We start from the raw sequence: 12,249 nt of genomic DNA on the forward strand, positions 1-12,249 counted from the left end.
TTTGGGAAATTCATGGCGAAAAAAAAACGACACTCCAAAATGCATTCGAAAATAGCATTTTTGGAGCATCAATTTTTTTTTGCTATGACTTCTCCGAATGTCATTTATTTCACGATGAAATTTTGTGAGCACTCAACATTTGTCATCGGGAATGTTTTTTCTTCACAAAATGTACACGTTGCACTACGATCAACAATGTCTGTTGCCAAGAAAAATCAAAATTTGTTGAACTGATTAGTATTATTATTTTTCTGATTTTATCTTTCACAAGTGTGCATTTGAGCTCGGGTACATAAACTCCAGCCCCTAAATGGGTTCCTTCCAAAAAAGCTTAACCGCAATAGCCCCAGTTGCGCTCTGCCGCCAACACTTGAATTATACAAGTATACAATTGCTTAGTGTCCACAAACACAATACACATTACACAAAGTCACGTGCTACCAGTGAAGGCGAGACCATCCAGGACCAGAAGAGAAGGGCTTCCTTATTACAGGGGCAGCGAGAACTAGGTTCAGATCTTAGTTCCCCGAGTGTCCATTTCGATTTCAACAGGCCAGCTGCAATACAGAACAAAGACCCTTTCAACATCGCACCTGCACCCCCTGCTAGTGCTAGGATATACATGGTTCAACAGGCACTCAGTTCTTGTGCTGCATCCTGCCACTCTCCGCGCCAGCGTAGGGATCTATGGTAACGTTGATCACCGCCGGTTTCCTGGCGCGAAACGACTCTGAGAGGGCGGATCTTAGCTCGTCCGGTGTGTCGACAAGATAACCCTTTCCTCCGAAGGCTTCCATCATCTTGTGGTAACCTGCGCCAGGAACGAAGGAGGTTGGGGCGGGGTCATCTTTGTAGGGGCCCGTTAGTTCATCTGGGCCTCTTCTGTCACCACCGTAGACGCCATTGTTGTTGAAGACAATCACAACAACAGGCAGCTGGTACCTCACTAAAGTCTGAAAAGTGAAACGGTAGATTATAGGTAATTAGGAGATCTGTATTTGCTCCAACGTAGTCGAAGTAAATGCTTGATATGTCATACAACTATTTTAGAACTGAAAACTGTTTCTTCAATGTGAGACTAATTATCAGGCAGAAACACACATAACAAACAACATGAGTAAGGCCAACATGAAGGATACCTAAACCAAAGCTATTAGTAACAACAAAGGCCACCTGGATGAAGCTGGCAAACAAACAAAAAACATATAATCGATAACTAACAGACAAAAAATTGATGATGTATAAGTTACTATAATGAATCACTAACTGGTATTACATGGAATGAATTGGTAACACAGGTTCAATTATCTGATGAGCCTGATCGCTTTAGCTGGGCTCTGCGTCAGAAAGGGCAATTTTCTGTCCTTCGATGCACTTATGTATTCTTCTGTAATATACTCTCACTAAGCTGTGGAGTTGGGTCGAGGAGTAATTCTCAGCAAATATAATTTGCTCAAAAGAAACCGGCAACTAAGTAAGTCATGTTTCTTTTGCGGACATGATGAGGCTATCCAGCAACTCCTTTGATTGTCACGTTGCTCGCTTCATGTGGGGGTTAGTGCACATAGATTTTAATTTAAATCCTTACTAGCATCACACAATGTTTGGGCAATGGTTAGACGGTCTAGGATGGGTTCTTCACTCTACTATCATGTGTGGATCTGTGGTGGTTTGTTGGGTTATTTTGGTTGTGCCACAATGATGTTATTTTTATAAGAAAGCTTTCCGGCATCCAAACCAGGTTATTCTCGTGTGCAAGATTGCTACGGTTATGGGAACTATTGCGGAACTTCTGGAGACTGCCGGGATGGAGTTCTGTTCTACTGATATTTCGCGAATCTAGGTGATGCTGGCGTTGGTTAGTGCTTTTTAGGCATGTTCGATGCTTGTTTTTTCCTGCCACTTGTTAGCCTAAGGACTTATTTCATCTTCTTGGTGCAGAGGCTAGGAGAAATAAAATATCCCTTCATAGCCCGCCCCCCACCCCCCAACCCCAACAGCACAGTGGTGTTTACAATGGTGGTGATATCTGTAAGTTGACAAAACTGGGTTTCTACATTCAGGACATGTATTTACAAATGAACCAGCATGAACAATCCTCGGGCACCCTATATTTGGTCAAATATACCAAACCACACCTTTAAGAATCAATTTCAAGGACCATAGTTCTTTTTGGAAAAACGTCACAGACTACGGAAATGCTAAAGGTGTAGTTTGTGCAACAGTTTGCAAGAGACATGTCAAACTGTGAAATTAATGTGTGAAATATACTCTTTAAATAACAGGTCATCTTTGTATATCAATTCAGCCTTTTTTGCTGTGATGTCATAGATCATAATGTGTTCGAGAAATCATAGTTCATAATAATACTTGTGAGAGTCAGTGTACTTGGATGATGTGTCTACTGTCTAGTATTGTCTGAATTATTGACAATGAGCATTTCCACTGTCCTGGAAAGACACCTCAGCGGTTCATATCGTGTCCCCATGGACCCCATCTAATGGCTATAATTGCTTGGTGCCTTCTGGTACTACTTCATGCTAAGAAGCTGTGAAGGTGGAGGTACCAAGTCACAAGGGGCAGAATAGCAATGTTTCGTGGCATTTTCTGATCACAGAGACTGACCCCCCGCCCCCACAAAACCCCAACAGCACAGTTGTGTTTACAATGGTGGTGATATCTGTAAGTTGACAAAACTGGGTTTCTACATTCAAGACATGTATTTACATAACCAGGCACCCTATTTTTTTGTCAAATATACCAAACCACACCTTTAGGAATTAATTTCAAGGACCATACTTCTTTTTGGAAAAACATCACAGACTACGGAAATGCTAAAAGTATAGTTTGTGCAACATTTTGCAAGAGACATGTCAAACTGTGAAATTAATGTGTTAAATATACTCTTTAAATGACAAGTCATCTTTGTATATCAATTTAACCTTTTTGCTGTGATGTCATAGATAATAATGTGTTCGAGAAATCATGGTTCATAATAATACTTGTGAGAGTCAATGTACTTGGATGATGTGTCTACTGTCTAGTATTGTCTGAATTATTGACAATGATCATTTCCACTGTCCTGGAAAGACACCTCAGCGGTTCATATTGCGTCCCCATGAACCCCATCTAATGGCTATAATTGCTTGGTACCTTCTGGTACTACTTCATGCCAAGAAGCTGTGAAGATGGAGGTACCAAGTCACAAGGGGTAGAATAGCAATGTTTCGTGGCATTTTCTGATCACAGAGACTACACTGGGGACAACCCTATCCCTCACAGACACTACACCAGGGACAACCCTATCCCTCATTGGCTGCTTGCAAAAACTTCATGCACGCGCAAACTGTCCCCTACTGTTTATGAGTAAGAAAAAAAAGCCCGTCTATGCCTCTAATCACTCTTAACGGGCAAACATACCGTCAACCCCCACGCCTCCTCCATGAGTTTCACTAGCTGGACCACCTATCTCCCCTGCTTTGCTTCTCAACTACAAGTCCGGCCTAGCGTAGCAGGCCGGCAGTAACTGCAGCATCGGCTGCGCGAGCGTCACATGCTCATCACCATCAGCATCAACCTCAAACACGTACTCCGACATTACAGGGTACCACCAGCCGGAGCTAGGCTTCCGCACTGACCTCGAGGTGCTCCTTTTCAGATCCAACCGCTTGTGGTGCATCCTCCCATCCATACTCATCCACCCCTGCCACAGCCCCCACAGCTCAATTTCACCTATGGCTGTTCGTAAAGTATAGAATGCTGGTGTTTAGTGTCTGTGTTTCTGTGTCAGTGAGTTAAAGATGTCTTCTGAATATTAACTTATGTTGCTGCGTGAGATGTGTGTTTGATGTCTTTGATCTTCTCTTTTGGCATCTGTAACCCGGTAAGAAGTTGCATCTACTTTTCAGTGTTCAGTTCTGCTTAGGAGGTACCAGTACCTTCCAAGCACGGTAGAAACGCTCATTGACAATAGCATGAAGTGCCCAATCTACTACCCTTGCTTGTCTCACCCAAAAAAAATGTGAATTTCAGCTCACAACAACATGATAATAACACAACAACATGAAACAAAGAAGGGTACCAATAATATGCCGCTGCAAATGAAACTAAGTAAGCTGTAAATGCCATCACACGTACCTCAACCTCCATTGCACTGAAACCGAATCCAGAGTCGCCCTCCACAGCAACCACGAGTCGTTCTGGCTCAGCCACTGCTGCCGCAACACAGTACCCCAACCCGACACCCATCGTCCCCCATGTTCCTGCATCCAGTCTTGTCCTTGGCTCATTCTGCACAAGCACAGCCCTGCCAACATCCATGGTGTTGGCCCCTTCTGAGACCACTACTGGAGCAGGGCTCCGCTCAGCAAGGATCGCATCGCGAATGATCCGCATGGGTGTCATGAAATTGAACGGCACAACATCCTTCACAAGCTGTGCCTCCATCTTAAGCACATTATCCTTGCTCTTCTTGGTGATTGCTTCAACCCATGGGTGCGACCGCGCCAAGCAGAATGGCTGATCCTTGATCTCCCTGTTGAGGAGCTCAACAACTCTCTTTGCATCTCCAACGAGGCCAACCTGGGGCTTCCGAAGCTCAATCTCATCCTCGGAAACGTCCACAAGTATGAACTTGACATCCTTGGACCACTTGGGAGGCTCACCGAAGTGAAGCAACCAGTTGAGCCTGGCGCCGACGACGAGCGCCACATCGCACTGCCCAATGGCGAGGGAACGTGCCGCGGTGGAGGAGAGCGGGTGCACATCTGGCACGACCCCCTTCCCCATGGGAGTCGGGAGGAAGGGGATGCCGGTGGTGTCCACCAGCTTCTGGATCGCCTCCTCGGCACGGGCGTACGCCGCGCCCTTCCCGACCACGACCAGCGGCCGCTCGGCGCGCCGGAGCAGCTCGGCCGCCTCCACGATGCCCTGGTCCAGGGACTTGTGTTTCGGCGGGGACGGATCGGCGGAACCGGCGGCGGCCGCGGCATCCGCTATGAGGGAGGCCGCCTCGGATTCGGCGAGGGTTTGGTGGAGGACGTCGGAGGGGATGTCGAGGTAGCAGCCGCCGGGGCGGCCGGCGACGGTGGCGGCGAGGGCCTGGAAGACGAGGCGGGGGATGTCGGCGATGGCGGCGGCCTTGACGGCGAGCTTGGCGAAGGGCCTGGTGGCGGCGATCTGGTCGAGCTCCTGGAAGTCGCCGCGGCCGGCGTCGCGCTGGTCGCAGGAGCCGGAGACCATGAGGAGCGGCCAGGCGTTGGCGGTGGCGTGGGAGAGGCCGGCGAGGCCGTGGACGCAGCCGGGGCCGGAGACGGTGAGGAGCAGGCCGGGGCGGCCCGTGAGGAAGCCGTAGGCGGCGGCGGCGTACCCCGCGGACTGCTCGTTGCGGAAGGCGAGGAAGCGGCACCCCGCGGCGGCGGCGCGGGAGGCCAGCGAGGTCACCGGGATGCCCACCACCCCGAACATGTGCCGCGCCCCGGCGGCCGCCAGGGCGCGACCTGCGAGCGCGCTGCCGTCGACCCTCGCGGCGGAGTCGGACGCCATCTGTGGTGGGGGATGGGTGGGTTCTCCGATCCGGCTCCGAGTGGTTGGGCGTGGGTTCGCTGGCTCACGGAAGTTTATAAAAGGGGGTCAGTTAGTCACTGGCGGCGGCGAGCCGGCGGGCTAGGCGGGGCGGATGTGCCTCCCGGAGGCTGCGGTGTATCTGGTTCCGGTGGCGTCCGGCGGCCGGTGGGGAAATCTGCTGGAAGTAGAGGAAGAGTGTTCCTTTTCCTCTGCTCCTCTCGTCCACCAACCTGTTCTCTTGCCCACCAGAGTCTGCATAGACTTCATCATCATGTTCAAAAGCACTTTCCCCTCCACTGAAACGATCAGGCCAACATACATAGGCAACTCCATAGTTCCAGGTAAAATGGTTGTCAGTGAATATGCTCGGTTCCAAGAGGCCGCGTCTGAAATTTTATTTTAGGCAAGTCGATTTTCTGAATCATTTGATTAAGATCCAACATCTGTATTTTCTTTCCCTCCAACTTTTTTTGCTTCTCCAACTATTTCTCCTTTCATAGAATCGATTTACCCAAATTATAAATCTAGCCAACTTTTATTTTAAACGTAGCACACTAAGAGATGCTCACATACACTCAACCTACAAGCTCACTCATTGTATCCCTATAAGCGCGGGTGAAGCTTAATAGGGGCCGAACTGGGCGGCTATGGCCTACCCAGGTTTTTGCAAAAAAGAAAAAAAATACCAATGCTTCGGAGCCCAGCCCCACCACCTGAAGGTTGTAGTCCCTCATCCCTTTACACGATCGATTCAATCTTGAAGGCTCCGTCCTCGCACGAGCAGCCCCGATAGGTTTAGCACCGACAGTTCGTAGGGCAGTCGCATAGACACATGGCACCGAGCAGCCACTGCACGGCGGCGCCTCGCATCACACATGCAAACAACCCCCCCCCCCCCCTCCCCTTTTAACTCACCGTCAACGGTTGCTTGTCTTACGGGCACCGTCCATGAGGTCCGGCCATCCAGCAATAGTGTTCATTGTACTACCATAATTCAAAATGAATAGATCAAAAAACTTCCGGCAAAAAAAAGAGAGCCGGCGACGCCCTCTACCCTCTGCTGCACATGCGCATATCAAATTTCCTGTAGGCTGTCGGCATAACACTTTGAATAGTCTGAAATTCAATCATTTGACGAACAAAACTAAAACTACTATGCACTGACTATACCTACCAAAAATCATAGTATGGTTGAATTTTTGAAATTTTCGGTTCGCTCCTTTGAGTGCACGCTCAATTTTTCGTTTGAAGCTCTGCAACTACTATTGTTTATCTTCGAATATAAGATGTCCTTTGGACGTCTCTTTAGAAAAGAGACTTAAAATCATTTTTGGCACAAAACACAAAAGGAATAGAGCAACGTCGATGTATTTTTTTACACCGTTTCGTTAGGGCGTATGGTACCTGGCGATTTAGGGGCGACGCCCTGCCGCCGCCGGACTTTGTCCTGGCCGCCGCTGGTGATCTTCCCGTCTGCGTGCCTAGGCCGCATATCGGACCCGTTGCGGCTTCGTCCGCCTCTCCGCTGCTGGGTCTGCATGGCCGTAGCAGCCCTGCTATTGATGGATCTGGACAGGCCAACGCCTCGTCTGATTGTCTGCCACTATTCAAGGTTGGTGCACCGTCGAGTGTGAGAGGGCATCCCCAATCAGACGGGGTTGGTCATGGAGAAGGAGCATACGGGGGTGAGGATCATAGCAGTCCCCGTCCAGCCAGCGTACAGTTTGATCCCGGTGGCTCTACCAAGAACCCTAGTTCTATGTCGCACAGGCCGATGGCTAAATCAGTGAACCTGAAAGTTGGTTGGAGTGAAAAAGGGGCATCCGGCGAGGACGCTACCCACCCGAAGCCAGCCAACGGGGGACCTATATGCCATGCGGCGGCGGCGCCGCCGCCGGAGACGCACACATCACATGTGCCTCGAACAAAGTTATCGGGAAACCAGACTAGCAACGTGAGCCTTTTGAGTTGGAACTGCAGAGGAGGAGGGAATTCTCGGACTGCTCGTGATCTTGTGAGCTTGGTGCAGACTCATTCCCCCAGTATTGTTTTCCTGTGTGAAACTAGGCAGTCCAAGGATAGAATGAAAAGATATATGCCTCGTCTAGGGTTAAGAGGCTTTGATGCAGTCGATACTGTTGGTTTGAGTGGAGGTCTTGCTCTCTATTGGCATGAGTCATTGACTCTCGATGTAAAATCTATGGACCAAAGGCATATTGATGCGTACGTGAGTGGTGCAGCGGGTGAGCCCCCTTGGAGACTTACTTGCGTCTACGGCGAGCCAAGGACGGAGAACCGACACCGCATGTGGTCTCTCCTTCGTGATCTTCACCAACAAGCTGACATACCGTGGATGGTAATTGGAGACTTCAATGAGGCTATGTGGGGTTTCGAACACTTCTCCGAGACTCCTCGTTCAGCAGGTCAGATGATTGATTTTTGTGATGTTTTAGAACTTTGTGGCCTTGGTGGTCTTGGGTTTTCAGGCCTCCCTTACACCTATGACAACCGCCGCCATGGAAGGGCGAATGTCAAGGTACGTCTCGACATGGCAGTGGCTAATAACCAGTGGCGTGATATTTATGCGGATGCCAATGTTCAGCACCTGGTGGCTCCTACTTCGGACCACGCCCCCATCCTTCTCCGGTGCTTCACTGAACCACCTCGGCAGGACAATGGCAGGAGGTGCCGCCATTATGAGGTGGCCTGGGAACGGGATGCGGCACTTCCCGAGGTGATTGCGCAGGCCTGGGCAGCCGCAGGCGCCATGGGTAACCTCGGTGACGTGGCTGCGGCGCTAGGTGAGCTCATGCATGCTCTTCATGGCTGGAGCAAAAAGAAATTTGGTAATGTTGTTAAGGAAATTAATAAATCCCGTACGAGACTTGAGGAACTAATGGCTATGAATGCAGACCATAGAACCATCAGAGAGGCTACAGATCGTATGAATGAATTGCTTTACAGGGAAGAAATGCTTTGGATGCAGCGGTCGAGGATTGACTGGTTACGGGAGGGGGACCGTAATACAAAATTCTTCCATCGTAGGGCAGTTTGGCGCGCGCGCAAAAATCGTATTAAATCTCTCATGGATGAGGCTGGGGTAGTGCAAAAGGACTCGACCACCATGGTGGAGATGGTTACAAATTATTTCTCAACCCTGTTCACCTCTGACACCTCGTTATGTGCGGATCCTATTATTGATCTTATTCATGCTAGGGTTACTGACATAATGAATGAAGGTCTGTGCGCAGATTTTTCTGACAAGGAGATTGCAGATGCGCTGTTCCAGATTGGGCCTCTCAAGGCCCCTGGACCTGACGGTTTCCCAGCTAGAATGTTTCAGAGAAACTGGTCGGTCATGAAGGATCATGTTATTGCTGGAGTGAAGGAGTTTTTCAGGATAGGGATTATGCCAGAGGGGGTCAATAATACCGCTATCGTGCTCATTCCTAAGGTTGACAACCCCGTTAAACTCACAGACTTCAGGCCTATCAGTTTATGCAACGTTATTTACAAGGTGGTGTCGAAATGTTTGGTGAATAGGTTAAGGCCTATACTTGATGAGATCATCTCCCCAGAGCGTAGTGCTTTTGTGCCAGGCAGGATGATAACTGACAACGTGTTGGTTGCGTTTGAGTGCATACATCATATTCAGCAAGAGAAGGACCCTGCGAGAAGCTTCTGTGCATATAAATTAGACCTCTCAGAGGCATATGATCGGGTTGATTGGGTTTTCTTGAAGCGGACGATGCAAAAGTTGGGTTTCGCTGACTGATGGGTGAACTGGATTATGACTTGCGTCACCTCGGTTAGATACATTGTCAAATTTAATGGCACCCTTTGGATTCGTTCACCCCGTCGCGTGGGCTTCGTCAAGGTGACCCCCTCTCCCCTTTTTTGTTCCTGTTTATTGCTGATGGGCTTTCTGCTCTGTTGAAGGATGGAGAGGAAAAAGGACTATTCACATCTTTGAAGGTGTGTCGGCGGGCGCCTGGCATCTCCCACTTTCTGTTCGCTGATGACACCCTCTTGTTTTTTAAGGCAGACTCACACCAAGCTAATGGGGTCCGCTCAATAATCACAACTTATGAAGGCGCCACAGGGCAACTCATCAACCCAGCTAAATGCAGTATTATGTTTGGTAGAGCTTGCTCAGAGAATGACCAAAACAGTGTTAGAGCAGAGTTGCAGGTTCAGCTCTCAACTTTTGAGGAGAAATATTTGGGGCTCCCAACTCCTGATGGCAGAATGTCCAAAGGAAAATGTCAGAATCTACAAGCCCGCTTGACAAAAAGAATGATTGCTTGGGGAGATACTCTATCCTTGGCAGGCAAGGAAACGATGATCAAGGCAGTCGCACAAGCTATACCCACTTATATGATGGGCGTGTTCAAGCTTCCCATGTCTGTCTGTGACGATCTTAACAGGATGGTCCGTAATTTTTGGTGGGGGTCATCGAAGGGGAAGCGAAAAACACACTGGCAAGCTTGGCCAAAAATTCAGAGGCATAAGTTGTGTGGTGGACTGGGCTTTCGAGATTTCAGGGTGTTCAATCAGGCCTTGCTGGCTAGGCAGGCTTGGAGGTTATTAACTAAACCTGACAGTCTTTGTGCGCAGGTTCTTAAAGCCCGCTACTATCCCGAGGGAAGGATGGAGGATACTGTCTTTACTGGGAATGCATCAGTGACTTGGCAATCCATCCAGCATGGCCTCGACCTATGGCGGGTGCGCAGCGGTACGCAAATCCGCATTTGGCGAGATAGGTGGCTGCCTCGAGAACCATCTGGCCAGCTTATCACGCCCCAGGGAACGTGCCGACTCCGGCGTGTGTCCGATCTGTTGGGCGCAAATGGGGCCTGGAAGGTCGATGTTCTCCGCCAATATTTTCTTCCGATCGATGTCGATACCATCACCAGCATAAAGACTTCCCCTCGTGCCTCGGACGATGTTCTGGCATGGGCCCCGGAGAAATCTGGTGTCTTCTCCGTCCGTTCAGCATACCGCTTTGCCATGGATGAGCGCGAACATCCGCTGGCAAGCGCATCGAGCAGGGCACCGGATGGTCGGCGCGCCATCTGGAAGACCATATGGGGGTGCCCTGCTCCCCCAAAGGTACGAGTCTTTGCATGGAGGCTGGTGTCTAATTCTCTCGCTATTTGGGCAAATAAATTTACGCGTAATCTGGAGCTTAATGATCTTTGTCCCCTATGTGGTGTGGAACGCGAGGATGGCTTCCACGCTATGTGCAGATGCCCTCGAGCCAGGGACCTATGGAGAGCTGTGGCAAGGGACTGGCCCCTTCCAGACGTCGACGAGGTGCGCTACACAGGACCAGAATGGCTACTCGGTGTGCTCGATCAGCTACCTGAGATTAGCCGCATGGTGCTGTTGATGGTTCTTTGGCGTATTTGGCATGTCAGAAATGAGATTACACATGACAAAGCTCCGCCGTCGACGGAATCTTCCAGACGCTTCCTTCAAAGCTACATAAACTCTTTGTTGTGCATCAAGCAGTTTCCACAGGAGGACCAAGTCAAAGGGAAGATGGTGCTTTCGCCGGACAGTGTACGCCTTGCTCCAAACCAAGTGAAAAAGCAACGTGCGTGTGAAGCAGAGATGCAACGCTGGTCACGGCCGCCGGATGGTTGGAGTAAGCTAAATACGGATGGTAGTTATGTCGCTGCTAATCGTACTGCTGGGTGTGGTATGGTGTTGCGGGACGCCCATGGTGAAATTATTTTCACAGCATGCCGGCAGCTCTTTGCATGTGATAATGCCCTTGATGCCGAACTGGAGGCATGCAAAGAAGGCCTCGCGCTTGCACTGGAGCGCACGACCTGCCCCATCCAGGTGGAGTTGGACTGCTCGGAAGCAGTGGTGATGCTACAGGCCACTGAACGGAACCGGTCGAGGCATATGACCATTGTGAGTGAAATTTAGGAGATGTTAAAAGTTGATAGGGAGATCTCAGTTACTCTTATTCGCCGTACCAAAAATAAAGTTAGTCATAGTCTAGCTGCCTACGGGCGTTGTACTCCTCGGACTGCGGTGTGGTTAGGAGGAGGTATAGACGAAATTGTGAACTTGTGCAAAGATGATGCACCACCTTAAGTAATGAGATTTTCCTTTTCCCCGCCAGAAAAAATAGAGCAACGTCGGACAAAAATGCGCTGCTCTTTTTTCTGCAAAAAAAGTAATAATAACTCCAGATCGCCATTTTTTTTGTGGTCGTTACGCATGGGCCTACGCCGCAGCTTTCAGTCCAGACGTGCCTGGCCCACTCTCCTGCTCTACTCGGCCCGACCAACTCGCACTGCAGCATAGTCCCCGTCCCGTGATCCTCAAAAAAAAAAAAAATCCCTGTCCCCGTGTCCCGTGCACGCGTACTCCATCTCCGGATACCTTGTCTAAACAAAATATCTCCGGATACCTAAAAAAAAAACAACTCCGGGTCGACGCCACCGCCCACCGCCGCCGTATCTCACCCCCCTCCAAGCGGCGAGCCACCACGAGCAAGCGACCTCTCGCCGTTCTTGGCGAGGTACATTGCTACAGGAGATCGCCAGGAAATACCACCGGCGACCGGAGGCGACGACGATGAGGGAGATGGAGGCCTCGCGCGCGCGCATCAGTGGCGCCTGGGGGCCGGACGCGTGGCGGAGATTGGGGAGTCGCTGGCACCGG

The 12,249-nt window shown here is 50.0% G+C and overlaps 2 protein-coding genes across 2 annotated transcripts; one reads left to right on the forward strand and one right to left on the reverse strand.

Moving 5' to 3' along the window:
- Positions 1 to 331: 331 nt before the first annotated feature.
- Positions 332 to 5,857, reverse strand: LOC109738743 (2-hydroxyacyl-CoA lyase). Its single transcript, XM_020297831.4, has 2 exons — positions 4,138 to 5,857; positions 332 to 953 (listed from the first exon to the last, which is right to left on the reverse strand). The coding sequence occupies exons 1-2, from the start codon at positions 5,542 to 5,544 to the stop codon at positions 639 to 641; spliced, it is 1,722 nt and encodes a 573-aa protein (XP_020153420.1). The 5' UTR covers positions 5,545 to 5,857; the 3' UTR covers positions 332 to 638.
- Positions 5,858 to 7,339: 1,482 nt separating this feature from the next.
- Positions 7,340 to 11,505, forward strand: LOC141020670 (uncharacterized). Its single transcript, XM_073495593.1, has 4 exons — positions 7,340 to 9,286; positions 9,505 to 9,540; positions 9,607 to 9,996; positions 10,183 to 11,505. The coding sequence occupies exons 1-4, from the start codon at positions 7,340 to 7,342 to the stop codon at positions 11,503 to 11,505; spliced, it is 3,696 nt and encodes a 1,231-aa protein (XP_073351694.1).
- Positions 11,506 to 12,249: the final 744 nt, after the last annotated feature.

The sequence above is a fragment of the Aegilops tauschii genome, chromosome 3, assembly GCF_002575655.3.
Source record: "Aegilops tauschii subsp. strangulata cultivar AL8/78 chromosome 3, Aet v6.0, whole genome shotgun sequence".
Classification (NCBI taxonomy): domain Eukaryota; kingdom Viridiplantae; phylum Streptophyta; class Magnoliopsida; order Poales; family Poaceae; genus Aegilops; species Aegilops tauschii.